This window comes from Narcine bancroftii, chromosome 1, assembly GCF_036971445.1.
Source record: "Narcine bancroftii isolate sNarBan1 chromosome 1, sNarBan1.hap1, whole genome shotgun sequence".
In the NCBI taxonomy this organism is placed as follows: domain Eukaryota; kingdom Metazoa; phylum Chordata; class Chondrichthyes; order Torpediniformes; family Narcinidae; genus Narcine; species Narcine bancroftii.
Window position 1 is genome coordinate 380,813,019 of NC_091469.1, and position 17,264 is coordinate 380,830,282.

Sequence of the window (17,264 nt, forward strand, 5' to 3'; positions counted from 1 at the left end):
AGTGGGAAAAAAAAGTGCTGAAGGGAATGTGATGTATATAACACCAGAGTGAAATGTTGGAGGAACTCGGCTGGTCTTTCATTGTCCATAAGAGACAAAAATATATTGCCGACGTTTCAGGCCTGAGCTCTTCTTCAAGGAGTAAGCAAAGAACATGGTGTATATGGATTTTAGCAAGGCTCTTTACAAGGATCCCATGGAAGGCTCATTAAGCCATGGGCAAGGGAACCAAGGAACCTCGGCTATGTCGATTTGAAATTGGCTTGCCAACCGAAAGGAGAGGGTGGAAGTAGATGGAATGAATACTGCCTGGATGTTGGTGACTAATGGAGTTCCGTATGGATCTGTTCTGGGACCCCTGCTCTTTGGAAATTTTATAAACGACTTGGATGAGAAAGCAGGTTAGCAGGTCTTCAGATGACACATAGCTCGCAGGTGTTGTGGATAGTGTACAGCTTTGTCTTAAGTTTTAACAGGATATAGACAAAATACAGAATTGATCAAAGAGGCAAACGGAGTTCAACCAGTGAAGTTGCAACTGCACCTTTTTCTTGGGGCGACAGAAGCAAATATCAGAGTTCTGAGATGTCAAAGAGTGGTCAGTGCCTGGAATGCATTGCCGGGGTGGTAGTGGAGAATGGTACGAGGAACATTCAAAAGACTACAAGTAGGCACATGGATGTATGTAAAATAGTGGATTATGGGTGTGAGGTAGAAAAAATTGGGTTGTTGTGTATTAGGTTTATACAGATCAGCATATCATGGGCTGAAGGCCCTGTACTGTGCTGTTATGCTCTTTGAAAGGTCAAACTTGACTGCAGAGTATGTGATTAATGGCAGAATTCTTCGAGTGGAGGAAAGATCCAGGTCAATAGATCCCTGAAGTTAGTTGTGCAAGTTAATTGGGTGATTAAGAAGGTATATGGTGTGCTGGCCTTCATTAGTCAGGGGATTAAATTCAAGAGCTGTGAGGTAACTGCAACTGTACAAAATTCTCATCAGACCACAATTGAAGTAGTGTATTGTGTTCAGTTCTGGTCACGACATTATAGGAAGGATGCAGAAGCTTGAGAGAGGATGCAGAGATTTACCAGAATGCTGCCTGGATTGGAGAACATGTCATGTGAAGAAAGGTTAACAGAAAAAATAAAATAAAATAAAATATTCAAAATAAAAAGGTTGACAGAGCTTGGGATTTTACTTTTGAAACACCGAAGTATGAAAAGTGACTTAATAGACATGTACAAGATCATAAGAGCAATAGGTAGGATGAACAAACAGAACCTTTTTCCCAGGGCATCAACAGCAAATACCAGTGCATATCCATGAGTGGAGGAAAGTTCCACGGATATGTTAGAGGCAAGTGTTTTTACTTAGAATGGTGACTGTGTGAAATGCATTGCGGTGGGGTGGAGGTGGAGGCTGGTACACTGGAGATAATTAAAAGGTTCTTAGATAGGCACATGGATACAAGAAAATTATGGGAAAATTAACTGTGGTTAGATTGATGGTATAGGTTTCTATAGGCCAGCCCATCACTATTTTTCTATGATCCAAGTAGCATTTTAGAAGAGCAGAACAGAAGTAAATGTAGCAAAGATGAATTATTGCTAAAATTTCTGCAATCTTCACAATCTTTTGGCATTTAACCACCATATTAATGTACTCTTTGTCATTGAGTCTTGGTATAGAAATCATAAACATTACCTGATTTCATCCAGCTGTAACTGGACCTTGATAAACTGGTCTGAAAGTTGAATCTGCTCAGCAGCCTGCTTGGTCTTGTAGGAACTGTACTCCTTCTTCACAGTCTCAAGCTCCTTGTCAGCTGACTGCAGCACAACACGCAAGTCATGCACTTCACTCTGCAATACTATCAATGGAGAAAGTAGCTACATTAGTGTCTCCTTCAGGACACAAACCTGACAGTCCTCAGTCCGAGGATGCAGTAATGCTCTTGCAACAACTAGATAAAACTTGATTAGAAACAGAAAGAGGCATCTCAACAAATATAGAAGGCATATGTGAATAAATGCATCTTAAAATTTAACTCAATGGACAAAACTAAAGTAACATGTGTCTTAGGAGTTCGGAAAAGCAACAGATAAGTATTACACTATTTCAACAAAGTTCATATTTCACTTACTATTGTTTTTATTCAGATAGTCCTGCAGCTCATTCTCCAATGATTTGTTATTTGTTGCAAGTTCCTGCTGCGTTTTGTTCCAATTGTTTCGTTCAGAGATGAGCAGCTAAGAGCAGTGCACAGAAAGATTTTTTTTTTTTTTTTTTTTTTACAAATATGAATTAGGATACACTTTTGAAATACAATTTTAGTTTCAGTCATGAACAGAGACATTACATCTATGAATTAAAAAAAAATGAATGCAGAGAGTACGCAAGAACCCAACAATATCAAGTGGTAAGTTGCCAGGGTGGGTAGACAAATTCAAAGACAAATCTTTCGTACTTTCAGAAGCTGCTAATAGTTCCATTTAATGTTACAGTACATGCATGTGCTGAGTAATTTTAACATCCCTCTCATTAGCTCTTGCTGTTCAGAATTAGGCTACTGGTACTACTCCAACCAGGCATCCCATCGGTTTCTCATTCCCCTATCACCTATGCAGAGGACAATGGATAACCACATTCCATCCAGAGGTCAGAAAATATATGCAGCTGACTTGTTGCCAGCAGGAAAGGGGGCAAAGACACTCGCTGACAGCAGGCAATGGTTGTAAAACTGTTCATTTGTAACACAAGTGGGTAATACCCATAGGTAAATGAAAGAAATATTGCATCAGGGTCACTTTCCAAAAGTTGCTTTTGTAGTTATGATGTGGCAGGAAAGATCAATGCTCCAGAAAGATTCAAAATTTGTGGAGTGTAGGAATATTACTTGTTCAAAGTGAAAGGGGGACACCTTTATAGAAAATGTGTGGGGCAAGTTCAGTTTTAGATTTGATATTTGGTCAATTTGTCATTTATTTCCATGCAATTACCAAGTGGATATAGCTCTGGGTCACCCATGAAGGCCACTCCTGTTATCCTGGTTAATTTTTCTGCAATTTCTTGCCAAAATGGCCTCACTTTCAAGCACGACCAAGTAGCATGTAGAAAAGTTCCTATCTCAGTCCCACGTCTAAAACACATCTCTGAAATTTTGGCTTTTAATCTGTGTGACTTTTGTGGGGTAAGATATAATCGGTGTAAAAAAAATACCGAACCAGTCCATGATCTGTGTGACTTTTGTGGGGTAAGATATAATTGGTGTAAAAAAAACCAAACCAGTCCATAACTTGCATTATAATTGATGTCACACTGTCCTTACCACACGCAAGTCTGACCCATCACCTCTGCAACTCTGGTTTTGCACTTTAATTCTGGAGTGCATAGTACATTTTTGTTATAAATTTGGATGTTTTCCCCATCCAGACCATTCATTCAATTTCACGAATTTCAGGTGGGGTCAAGCTGGAGAAAATGAAAGCTTCCATTGGCCACTCTGTATTTGTGTTTTAATTGTTGAAAGGACAAGTTCCTTCCGTGTAACAGTCCTTAATCTTATACCTTTGTCATACCACAAATGTAATATTGCCCATGTTCATAGGTAATAACACATTTTTACACAATGGTGTTTTTATTGATATCCCTACTTTTTTTCCTATACAATCATTAATTTCTTGCCATGTGCTAATCATATACATGTTAGAATGGGGTTATCCATCTTTTTCTTTAGTGATTTGAAACTCCATTCATAGATAAAGTCCTTTGCTTCCCCCTCCTCCATTGAGTACATTCCCATTTAAACCCAAGACTTCAGTGAAGTATTCATTGTCTTCAGTGAAGAAGGCTGCGAGAAATCTAGTCTGTGCAGCTCAATAATATTTTTTAAAATCTGGGACTCTAAGTCCTCCCAGTCCATAGTCCCATGTCAATTTTACCAATTCTTAGTACCTTATTATTCCACAGGAACTGTCTAATATGGCTGTTTATTATTTTAAAAAAGTATTTTAGGTAACAGAATAGGCAGCGATTGAAAAAGGTATTGCAGTCTTGGCATCACTTTCATTTTGATGCAGTTAACCCTTCCCACTAAAGTAATCAGCCACTTTCTCCATTTCTGTAGGTCTCTTTCCATCTTCCCAAGAAGAGGAACATCATTTAGTTTGTACAGATTTTGCAAGTTATTATCAGTTATTATTACAAGATATTTTATTCCATCTGTCTTCCATTTAAATTTACTTCCTTTTTGGTATCTTTCATATTCAAAATTTGTTAATGGCATTATCTCACTTTTATCCATTTTATTTTGAAGCCTGATATTCTTCCATATTTTTCTAGTTTTCTTTGTAATTTTTCCAAAGATTTAGCCGGTTCTGACAGGTACCATAGCACATCATCTGCGAATAGATTGATTTTGTGTTTTTCTTGCCTGATTTTGAAGTCTTTTATATCCAGATCCCATCTATTATCTCCACCCGTGGTTCAATTGCTAAAATACAAAAGCACTGAGGATAGGGGGCATACTTGTCTACTCTATCTACTCAAGGGGAACGCCTCTGACATCTGATTATTTGTTATTATTTTAGCTTGTGGTTTATGGTATCCAATTTATAAATGTTCTGCCTATACCAATTTTTTCATGTTTTAAATATAAAGGGCCATTCCAAACTGTTGAATGCTTTTTCCACATCTAGGGAGACTGAAACACTTGGATTTCTTTCAGATTTAGCCATGTGCATTATATTAAATAATTTTCCTAGACTATTTGAGGAATGCCCTCCTTTAACAAATCCTGCTTGGTCCGTATGTATCAGTTTCAGCAAGTATTGTCTGAACCTATTAGCCAATGCTTTTGCTATTATCTTATAATCAGCATTTAACAGGGATAATAATCATATAGATTAATAATCTATATGACAAGGTTTTTTGTGAGTCCCTATTCTTTTTTGGTAACTCTGTAATAATCAGTTGAGAAAGACTCCGGGAATGTCTGTGTTTGCACAGCTTGGTCCAGAACATCCATTAAAAGGGGCATTAATAATTCTTTGAATTGTCGATAAAACTCAGGTGGAAATCCACCCTGAGTTTATTAGCTTGTAGGGTACCCAGGGCCTTTTCGATTTCTTCCCTTGTGAAGGGAGTATCTAATTCTATCCTATCTCTCTCAGAGTTTTGGGAAGTTCGACATTCAGCAAAAATTCTTCCATTTCTTAGTAATTCTGATTTGTATGATTTTATGTAATGTTGCCCCAAGTGTCATTAATTTCTTTTTGCTTGTATACTGGAGTGTCTGTTTCCGTTTTTATAGCATTTTTCATTCTTGATGACTCCTCTGTTTTAATCTGCCAAGCTAAAACTTTGTGCACCTGTTCACCCAACTCATAGCATTGTTGTTTAGTTTTTAATAACTTTTCTGACCTATATGTTTGTATTGTATTATGTCTTAGCTTTTTTTTTTAAATTCTCCAATAATCTGTATTCTTCTTGTAGTCCTGTTCTTTGATTTATTTTTCTAATTCTTCAATATCCTTCTCCAAATTGTTTACTTCTTCCATACGTTCCCTCTGAAGATTCTTCGTATAGGATATAATTTGTCCCCTTAAATATGCTGTAAGCATGTCCCAAATCAGAAAGCTATTATTAATAGACAGCAGATTTGCTTCACAAAATATTTCTGTCTCTTTATAAATTCGCAAGTCTGTTCTTTTAAGCAATGTAGCATTGAGACATCATCTGCATACATTCTCTTGCTTTTCCATTGTTGCTATAGATAATATTAATGGAGAATGGTCTGATTGAAGCCTCATTAGATATTGTTTTTATTACTCTACTTTTTAACTGGGAAGACATTGAAAATAAGTCAATCGTTGTATGTGAGTCATGCACCCTTGAGTAAAAAGAGTAGTCTCTCTCTCTGTGGGATTTAATTGCCTTCATACATTGATAAGATTTAGATCTTTCATATATGAAATTGTGTTTTTTTTTTTGCTGCTTTCTTGTAATTGTTATTGTCCTTGTCGATTTATCTAGTATTGAGTCCAACTAATATATTTTGTCTTCTCTCTGCTGTTTTTAAGAAGATGTCCATAAAGCCTTCATCCTCAATTCGGGGCATAAATATTCATAAGTGTCCATGCTTCTCCATAAATTTTAGTGTTCCATTACATACCCTCTAGCTTGATCAATCGAGGTATCTTCTATTAATACTGGTGTATTTTTATTAATTAGAATAGCCACCCCTCTTGCCTTTGAACCAAAGAAAGATGATATTATTTGTCCCACCCATCCTCTTTTTAATTTATCATGTTCCAATTTAGTAAGATGTGTTTTCTGCAAAAATATTATATCCACTTTTAATTTCTTTAAATATGCCAAGACCCTCTTCCTGTTCATCGTCTCATTTATCCCGTTAATATTAAGACTAATAAACTTTAGTGTTTTATCCATACCAATTTTCATACAAATATTGTATAACAATAATATCTTCCCAATTTTCTAAATACTAACTTAACATTTCCCTATTAAAAGACATTTCCAACACATACATTTCCCCTTTAAGAAACACACACACACACAAGCTCTGACAGTGACGTTGATAATAGTACCCGGAAGCCCGCAAATAAAAAGCCCATGGCTTCTTCCAAAGAAGAAATCTCCCTTTGGTGCCATCTTTTAAAATTGCTCCTCTTCCAGCACCATCTCCCCCCCAAACCTCCCCCAAATTTGAGTTCCCACCTTGCTGTTTTCCTTACCACCTTTGTCTTTTCAAAGGTTTCCATATAAACCAATGTATTTTTTTCTTTTAACAGTGAAAACAAGACAGCTCAGTACTATTAGTATATAAAAAAAATCTTTCAGTTAGTCCCATTTTGAAATGGTTTACTCAGACCTTTCAGCTGGCAACTTTAATCTTTTCATAACTTTCTTAAAAATTCTTCCACTTTATTCTTGAAAATTTGTTGATTACCTTCTGAGACATCCATCCTCAGCGTTGGTGGATAAATCATTGAATATTTAACGTTTTTCGATCGCAGTTGTCTCTTTACCTCGTCAAATTCCTTTCTTCATTGACTAAGGCAGGGCTGAAGTTCTGGAAAAACATTTCTTTTGCATTGCCCACCACTAATGGGCCATTATTATTTTTTGAATATTCATATGTTGCTCCCAAGATCACATCTCTTTTCCAGTAACTTAAAAGTCTTACCAGGACTGGTTCTTCTGGGTCCGAAAGTCTCTTGAGCCCTTTCAATTTGCAGCTTTGTATTTAACTTATTTTGTCCCAGCATTTGTGGGATCCATGTTTCAAAGAAACTCACTGCGTCTTTTCCCTCTATTCTTCTCTCAGTCCAATGATTCCTACATTATTAAGTCTGTTAAAAAATTTCCATCATGGTCGATCTTGTCCATCAGTCCTTGCTTTTCTGTGTCCCATATTTTTGCTTTTCCTTCCAGTGTCTTCAGCCTATCTTTTGTGTTTTGTCCAGCTCAGCCTCTGAATGAGTCATTCATTCACTCAAGTCTTCCATGACTTCTTTAATTTCCATTACTTTTTCGGATATATTTCTCATCATTGATTCCATACTCATAAAACGACTGCATAAAGTTTCCAACATGTTCAGGATGGAGGCTATAATTTGGGCCAACTCCCCAGCTCTGCTGGATTCAGCCAGACCCAAGGTCTCTACTGAATTACTCCTCATCAGGCTGCCATTCGATGTTCTTGGCTGAGCTGTAACTTCTTCAGTTTTTGTTCTCGGTTGCCTCAGTCATTTAGCATTTACTTCATCCATTTTTGATGATAAAATTCTGGTTTTTGTGCTTTTAAACTGTCTTTTTAATACTATTTGTGGAGAGCTCTTTCAAAACACTCTGCTCCACATATTAGCATGGCCACACCCCTATGCTCAACCATTCTGTTAGTTACAATAAAAACATTTTTAACAGTTTCACCAAGTACAATGTCCTCTTTATAAAAAAAGAAAAATAATAGCATTGGAAAAGGGTAATAGAAAAATGCCCTGTCACCACCTCAATTTTCCACAACTTCTAGTTTCAGGTTAGCTGGAGCAACACAAGTGCAGAAGGGACTCTGTGCATGGAAAGCAAGAGACAGGTGATAACCCTTCATCAGATTTGCTAGTATTTTGTTCCCCCATTTTATCTCCCCTTTTCTTCAAAAACACGTCAACACTTGCTTACTTCTGATCAGTAGGAACCATGGAATTTTCAAGTTGTCAACCAGTATATCCATCATCTCCAAACATATCTCCTTTAACACCAAGGATACAAGTCATCAGCTTCCGAAAATCTGGTCTCATTCATTCCACCAATGCTAACTTCCTCATTCATAGTAGATGAGGGAAAAAAAGAGGACCAAAGAGTATGGTTTATTCTCTTTGGCTTGGCTTCGCGGACGAAGATTTATGGAGGGGGTAAAAAGTCCACGTCAGCTGCAGGCTCGTTTGTGGCTGACCAGTCCGATGCGGGACAGGCAGACACGATTGCAGCGGTTGCAAGGGAAAATTGGTTGGTTGGGGTTGGGTGTTGGGTTTTTCCTCCTTTGCCTTTTGTCAGTGAGGTGGGCTCTGCGGTCTTCTTCAAAGGAGGCTGCTGCCCGCCAAACTGTGAGGCGCCAAGATGCACGGTTTGAGGCGTTATCAGCCCACTGGCGGTGGTCAATGTGGCAGGCACCAAGAGATTTCTTTAGGCAGTCCTTGTTCCTTTTCTTTGGTGCACCTCTGTCACGGTGGCCAGTGGAGAGCTCACCATATAATACGATCTTGGGAAGGCGATGGTCCTCCATTCTGGAGACGTGACCCATCCAGCACAGCTGGATCTTCAGCAGCGTGGACTCGATGCTGTCGACCTCTGCCATGGTTTATAGTAACAAGGTAAGCACGTAAAGAGTAAAGGGAATAATTCTTCAGGATTATGGCAAAATGAAAGATAAATAGGTGTAGAGGTATTACAGATAGGTTAAGTGAGTGGATGTGGGTTTGGCAGATGGAGTACAATGTTGATAAATATGAGGACATCCATTTTGGAGGAAAATTAATAAATCAATGGTGAAAGATTGCAGCCCGCTGTTGTGCAGAGAGACCTAGGAGTTTTTGCACATGAATCATAAAGAACAGATGATCAAGGCAGCAAATGGGATGCTGGCTGTCATTGTAGAGCAATGGTTTTCAAACTTTTCATTTCCACTCACATGCCACCTTAAGTAATCCCTAAGCCACACATGTCAAACTCTGGCCCGCGGGCCAAATTTGGCCCGTGATATAGTTATATTTGGCCCACAAGATCATATTAAATATATATTAGAGTTGGCCTGTTGGCCGCCGTGCCAGTATTACGCATGCACACTGAAGGTGAAAATGAAGACGCTGGAGGTGTGGAGGGATCTCAGAGTCCCGAATCCCGGGGATCGGAGCGCCGCACTCAGCCCGCCCGGCTCCCGGACACACAGACGCGGCTGGAGTTGGGGACCATCCTCGCTGGGTCTGCGCTTCAGCGGCGACGCCGGACCAAATGTCTCGTTGGCGATGCCTTCCCCCTCGCTCCGTGCGCGGCGGAACCTTCCTCCCGCTCCTTTTGTTGGAGACGAGCCCAGCGCCGTGAGATCGCAGTTTAATCCCTCTCCAACCATGGGAGGGGGGTGGGAGCAACACGCTCTTCTCAGCCAATTCCTCCACCGCCCCGGATGCTGGCGTTTCAACGGGGGGGGGGGGTTTGGGTGCCTTCGTCAGGCGACCGACCTGTTAGTCCAAGACAAGGGGAGAGCATACAAACTCCACACAGACAGCACCTGAACTCGGGTGAACGTGGAGCTGCGACCCCACATTCCACATCAGGACTGTGTGTAAGATTGGGAACAGTGAGACGGAAGCTTATTTTGTTCCTGTGATTTAAACCTTTCTTGGGGTTGGGGGGGGGGGGGTCCTTCTCTGACCACTTGCCTAACAATTAACCTAATCAGATATGGAGTTACCACAATACAACAGTTCTCAACCTTTTTCTTTCCACTCGCGTCCCTGTGCCATTGGTGCTCTGTGATTAGTAAGAGATTGCTTATGGTGGTCTGTGGGTGGGAAGAAAAAGTTTGAAGACTACTGCTTTAATCATCCCTCATTGACTCGTCATGTGCACGGTTTCAGAATGCTAAAGGAAATGGGCCAATGACAATTTTTCTCAAGCAAAATATTTCAGTAACAATTGGGTCTAGAGCAGTGATTCTCACCCTTTCCTTCCCACTCACATCCCACCTTAAGCAATCCCTTACTAATTACAGAGTTCCGATGGCATAGGGCACACATGTCAAACTCTGGCCCGCGGGCCAAATTTGGCCGGCGATATAATTATATTTGGCCCGCAAGATCATTTCAAAAATGTATTAGAGGTGGCCCGCTGGCCGCTGCGCCAGTATAGCTCATGCACAGTAATACAACAAATCCCAGAATGCATTGGCGTCAGCCTGCTAATCGCCCCCACCTCCTCTGTTTACGTTGCAGGGTCTCACCGTGGACTCTGGTTTTGGGGCCTGGCTGGTGTCAGGGGAAGCCAAGGCTGCTTCCCAGCGCCCGGAACTGGAGGCCTCGGGCCTGACCTCGCCAGGACCGTTGCCCACTCCCCCTGCCTGCCGCAGGCCGACCCGCGACTCACGGTGACGGGGCCGCTGATCCGCCGAGATGCCGCCCTGCAGCGAGAGCCGATGCCCCCGCACTGTCGTTGTCCAACCCGATCGCCCGCAAACCCCGCCCTCCCGCACACAGGCCTGAGTAAGGATTATGAACTTTAATCTCAGGATAAAACGATCTTCCAATAGTTTCATGTCACAGTGATAAATATATTCCTGGTTAAAAATGGTCCTGCACCTGGATACAAGCTCATTAGGCATAAAACTTGAAAAGTGTGTCAATCAAAGGATATCTGTACCAATGGAAAAAGGGCATGGCAAATAACCCTGCTAGAGTTCATGCCCACAATCAGTCACCCATTTGATTGTTTCAGGAATCATGTTATTCTCCCACATTCTCAATAGCCCTCAGATTTTACTATTCGACAGCACACTAGCAACATTTGACAAATCCTCTACAGAGAAATATTATTTATTGAATATTTTATTTCTCATTTGTTAATGCTTCTGGAAAGAGTTTATCCAAAACTATTATTAAACATTTATTTTAATAAGAAAAAGTTTAACATTACATATGTTGAAAGAAGAGAAAACATGCAGATGTTGTTGAAAATTTTCAATAAATATTTAGTTCGGCCCTCGATTTAGTCCAAGTTTTTAATTTTGGCCCTCCGTGAATTTGAGTTTGACACCCCTGCCCTAAGCCATGGGAGCTCTGTGATTAGTAATGGATTACTTAAAGTGGTATGTGAGTGGAAAGAAAAAGGTTGAGAACCACTTTTCTTGAGGGATTAAATTTAAGAGCAGAAAGGTTCTGCTGAAAATGTACAAGGTACTGGTGAGGCTACACCTGGAGTAGAGTGTGCAGTTCTGGTCTCCTTATTTGAGGTCAGATTTATTGGCTTTGTGCTTCCTCCAAAGCACAAAGTGTTGATTTGCCACTTTATTCTGCAAATTGGGAGGGGGGGGGGGTTACCTTAGGAGGAGAGATCTAGTAGTCTGGGACTGCACTTTTGAGTTAGAAGTGGGGGGGTGGTGGGAAGGAGAAATCTTACAGAAACAAGATGTGAAAGGAATACATTTTGATGATGGTATCGAGTTCTGTTTTGGTCGCCTCATTATAGGAAGGATGTAGACACTTTATAGGGTACAGAGGAGATTTATCTGGATTGGAGAACATGTCTCAAGAGGAAAGGTTGAGCAAGTTTGGGCCTTTCTCTTTGGGGTGATGGGAGATGAAAGGTGACTTTAAAGAAATGTACAAGATTACAAGAGGCATAGATAAGGGCAGCAATGGCCAATACCAGATGATGCCTGTTTCAGGTGAGTAGAGCAAAGCGCAGTGGAGACATTAGATGTCCAATCTTTTGTACAATAGAGAGTGGTGGGTGCCTGGAATTTATTGCTAGGTATGGTGGTGGAGGTTGATCTTGGGCACATGGCTGTAAGAAAAATGGAGTGTTGCAAGCTACGAAGGAGGAGTTGGATTGACTGTGGAGTGGATTTAGATCAGCACAATATCATGGGCCACAAGGCCTGCTCTGCTGTATTGTTCTGTGAACAGTCAAGATCGAAGCAGGGAGGTTGTTTCCACTGGCAGGCAAGACTAGAACTAGGGGACATAGCCTCAAGATTGAGAGGAGTAGGTTTCAAACAGGATCCTTCATTGAATGTATTTAAGACAGATGCACTTTTGAATAATAGGGTTTATGGGTAATGGGGGAACAGGCAGGTAGGTGGAGCCAAGTCCACAGCCAGATCAGCCATGATCTTATTAAATAGCAGAGCACGCTTAACTGGTCAGATGGGTGACTCCTGCTACTGCTGCTTCTGTTCTAATGCAACAAATTGGGAGTTCTGCTTCCTAGATGGAATTTTAAAGCAGAAGATGGTTTTCAGTGTTTGAGACTCTGGGAACAGAGTGGCAAGAATAAAGGAGGTGACAATGAATAGATTAGAGTGTTTTAATATGGAGGGCAAAATGAAGTCAGTCTGATAGTGAAGTAAGATAGAGAACAAGTTGAAGATGACCGTGAACTCTCATTTCTTTGATTCATATCCAAATAACATAACAGCATATGACATGAAAATTCAGTGCATTTTCAAAAAAAATATAGAACAAACAATCGGGAATCACAAATAAATTTATATTTTAAGCTCGTTTTAAGAAAATTGCCTACCTCGTTCAACTTAGCTGAATGGCTTTCCAGTTTGTAAATATTCTGTTGCAGTTTTACATTTTTGCTCTCCTCTTCATCCAGCTTGGTCTGGAGACAAGTCAACTGTTCCTAAAGACCAAACAGTAATAGTTGGTAATCTATTATATTGTAGCAGTCTGGTCCAGCCCTGTACACAAGGGGCTGAATTGTCACAGCCGACACACAATGGAATAAAGACCGTCTCCTCACTGAGGAGGAGTGCCAGGGTTAAAGAGAGGACCGCAGGGAGCGAGCACTGCTCCTGAGACTGTGCGCTGATGTCACTCCCATGAGCCAGCTCGGTGACGGGGGGGGGGGGCTTTTGCAGTATTGCTTTTGTAGCTGGTTCACTCAGCTCAGTGCAGATGTGTTCCTTTCTTTTCACAGTGCCACCGTATCACAGGCACGACAGTGCTGACCCCACATAGGTTTCAACGGTTTGAGACCTACCGGGCACACAGCAGCATGGACCCTACCGGCTTTACAGCAGCTCCTGAAGCTGCCGGCGACGGACCTGCCACAGTTACGACCATTTCTGCTCCTGATCCGGCTACAGTGAACGGCGTGGGAGTCTACTTGCTGGCATTTTGGGCCAATCAGCCATGGAGTTGGCTGCAACTAGTTGAGGCACAGTTTGTGCTAAGAGGCATAACGGCTGAAGACACCAAATTCTGGCTCCAGTCACAGCAGCAAGAGTCAGCCCTTTTGTGAACCACACACCCATGGAACACAAGTATACCCTCTTTCGTTGGTTCTTACTTGACTCTTTCGAACTCACCTAGCATTAAAGGGTTGTTCGCGTACTTAAGTCACAGGGCCTAGGGGACCATACCCCATCCCACTTTATGCAGGATCTAGTGGCATTAGCAGACAGACACACCAAGTGTTTCCTGTTTGAAGCCCTATTCTTGTCGAAGTTGCCAGTCCACTTTGCCTTAGCCACCTCCAATATGGACTTTGCTCACCTGCACCTCGTGGACAAGGAAGCGGACTGGTTTTTCCAAAACCCTCAGCTGGACTCAATCCATGTCCAACCTATTTGTGCGGTGGGTGCTACCACACTGGCAGGAACTACTCATTCCCCCTCCCTGGCAACTGTGCAGACAAAGCTACTGGTTACTGCTACTACCACCACCATCGATGGGGCCGTAATCCCCGACATTGCGTCCCCCTGTAATTTACCTGGATCCACACCTGGCCAGATACTGGGAAACAAGCCAGCCGTTGTTAGTGGCCTCTGATGGGAGTGCACAGTTGCTTCCATGGGTCAGGCCCTCCTAGGGGCAGATTTTCTGCAAGCCAACGAACTGCTGGTGGATTTGGCCAGGTGCTGTCTAGTGAACGCAGAAAAACCCAGCCGATGGGAATCCACGCCTCCAACCAGAATGAGTACACTTCCCTACTGGTCGATTTCCATTGCTGCTAGCCCCGAATTTCCAAAACATGGAACTTGCACACGGTATGCAGCACTTCAGTGAGACCACCAGACCACCAACTTACATACCACTACTTCCCCAGGACAAGCTCCTCCTGGCCAAAACTGAGTTTGCAACCATGGAGGAGTTGGGTATCGTCTACCACTCGAACAGCCCTTGGGGGACCATATGGAGGCCAAGAACTCTGGAGGGTGGTGCCCATATGGAGACTACCGGCGGTTAAATGATGCAACAGTGCTAGACAATCCAATACCACATGTGCAAGATTTTGTTGCTCAACTCTGGGGAATTCTGATCTTCTCTAAAGTCGATTTGGTTAAAGGATATTATCAGATCCCAGCGCACCCTGATGACATCCAAAAGACTGCCATTATCATCCCATTTGGACATTTCAAATTTGTGTGTATGCCTTTTGGCCTAAAAGAAAATACGGCCCAGATGTTCCAGCGCTTTATGGACGTGGTGACTCAGGACCTAGAGGGAATATTCATCTGTCTAGATGATATTCTCATCGCCAACCCCAACGCAGGAACACACAAGGAACACCTTCAGCAGCTTTTCGCCAAGCTTCAGGCTCATGGGTTAACTATCAACCCAGCTAAATGCCAGTTTGGCCTGAACACCATCAATTTTCTGGGACATTGTATCACCAGAACGGGAACCACGCCACTGCCCAACGAGGCAGAGGCCGTCCGCAGTTTTCCAAAACCAACCTTTATCAAGGCACTGCAGGAATTCATAGGGATGGTGAACTTTCACCATTCTTTCTTCCCAGGAACAGTAGCCATCATGCAATCACTATTCGACCTCATCAAAAGGTGCAAGAAGACTCCCACCTGGTTCACTGAAGCACAACAAGCCTTCGATGTAACCAAAACAGCACTAACTGAATCCACCTTCTTGGCCCATTCAGATCCCCTTTGTCATTGTTGACAGACGCCTCCGAGAGAGCGGTTTGCACAGTACTGCAGCAATAGAAGCCACTTGCATTTTTCAGCAAGCACCTGAGGCCACCCGAATGCAAGTACAGCGCTTTTAATCGGGAGCTGCATGCTCTTTACCTGGCCATACGCCATTTTAGGTACATCCTAGAAGGCCGAGTATTCACGGCATACACAGATCACAAACCACTGATGCAAGCACTGGGGAAGATCTCGGACCCATGCTTGGCAAGACAGCAACGCCACCTTTCCTATAGCTCGGAATTTACTACAGACATCCGACACATTGCAAGAATGTAGTTACAGACGCACTCTCATGCCCAACAATCTGAGGTTACGGGTGGTATCGACATGGCCCAACTAGTCAGGGACCAGGCCAAGGATGCAGACACGCACACTTCCTACTACCACACACAACACCCCACCCTGCCACACCCCAGATGACTGGAAAACTTCTGATTTCATTTTCATCAGAAGAGACCAGCCAGGAACCCTTTTACAATGGACCTTTTGAAGTGCTTAAGAGGGATGGGGTGTTTTGTACTCTGGATGTTGGGAGTAGACAGGTCATGTTCACTATGGATTGTTTGAAACGGGCCCACTTAGGCGGCATGGAAACTTTCCTGCTCCTCGGTTGCAGCAATGTGGCCGCCCTCCTAAGGTCTCTAAAACAATGACTGAGAATTGTTTGTGATTCTGGGGGGTGTGGTGTAGTGGTCCGGTCCCATACACAAGGGGCTGAACCAACACAGCACACAGCCCACACACAACCTCCGTGAGGAGATCACCTCCTCACTGAGGAAAAGCGCCAGGGTTAAAGAGGACTGCGGGGAGCGAGCACCACTCTTGAGACTGAGCACTGACATCACTCCCATGAACCAGCGCTGCGGGTGAGGGGTTTTGCAGTATTGCTTTTGCAGCATTGCTTTTGCAGCACGGTCTGTTTGAATAAAGTCATTTACTGGTTCACTCAACTCGGTGCAGACCTGTTCCTTTCGGGGGGTGTGGCGAGATGGCGTAGAGACTAGACGTGTAATCCCTGTCCTCTCTGGTCAGACTTTTAAGTACCCGTTTTTTAAACCCTTTATTTTTAATTTTAAAATTTTAATTTTTAGTTTGATATTTTGGTGAGCCATTATAGCTGCTAATGCAAAAAAACTAAGTCTCAGTTACAAAAGAAAATACAGTTTCGAAGTGCAGAAGAATTGGGGCCTAAACGACTTGAAACAGCCTCGGATTCGATTTCAGCGATCCCCAAGCCTCAACGATCGCCGGTGGGGACAAAAATTAAAGTAACAGCCACTCACCAGTCTCAAGATGGCGCTGGTTCGACTCGTTTTGTGGAGGAAGGAGCGCGCTTCCGAGAAGTTGGACATGAGCTGGAGGCTTGTTACAAAGAATAACCCTGTTGGAAGAGATGGGAGCGCGGAGGAAGAGGACTGTGACGCTAGACACACAGTCTATAACGACTATGGGCTTGAGTAGCGCTGCTAATTATGGAGGATTCCGTAATTTTATTTTAAAAATGGTCTGCGGGGGAAGGACAGCGACGATCCCCTGAGTAAGTCGGGGGTCGTCGTTGGGTGTCCAAACTCGCAGCAAAATGACTAGAATGCTGCCTTTTGAAGTACAACTAGAAAAGGACTTACTTTACCACTGCACAGGAAATGGAAGAAGAGCTGAAAGAAAGTGAGTTACAAATTACGGAACCGGATTCTGCATTCCAAATTGCATCTCAGCCTGTTTATATGATGTTTGCAGGTATTGGTTCTTATTTGGATATCATTACTGGTCAATTGAACTAGCTGGTTCAAATGAATACTGATTATGAGCTCAGACCTAACTGTGGTTAAGGCAGAAGCTAAAGAAAATTGGGAAAACTTTAAAAAATTTGAAGCTTCCTTTTCTGAATGTAAACAACAGTTACAATTCAATACAGAAACAATAATAACGGTGGAAAAATCAGTTAAAGATTTAGGAGCCCGGGAAAGAGAATTAACAAAAAAAAAGACTATTTGGAAAATCAAAGCAGAAGAAATAACGTGAAAAT

At 42.3% G+C, this 17,264-nt stretch overlaps 1 protein-coding gene across 1 annotated transcript in view; it reads right to left on the bottom strand.

Annotated features, from left to right (window-relative positions):
- The window catches only part of kif15 (kinesin family member 15), a 158,928-nt gene that overhangs the window by 68,959 nt on the left and 72,705 nt on the right, over positions 1 to 17,264 (bottom strand). The window contains exons 18-20 of the mRNA XM_069913478.1: positions 12,820 to 12,927; positions 2,147 to 2,252; positions 1,708 to 1,873 (exon numbers count right to left, since the gene is read on the bottom strand). Of these exons, the coding sequence (XP_069769579.1) occupies positions 1,708 to 1,873; positions 2,147 to 2,252; positions 12,820 to 12,927 (380 nt within the window). The remainder of the gene's footprint in view (positions 1 to 1,707; positions 1,874 to 2,146; positions 2,253 to 12,819; positions 12,928 to 17,264) is intronic.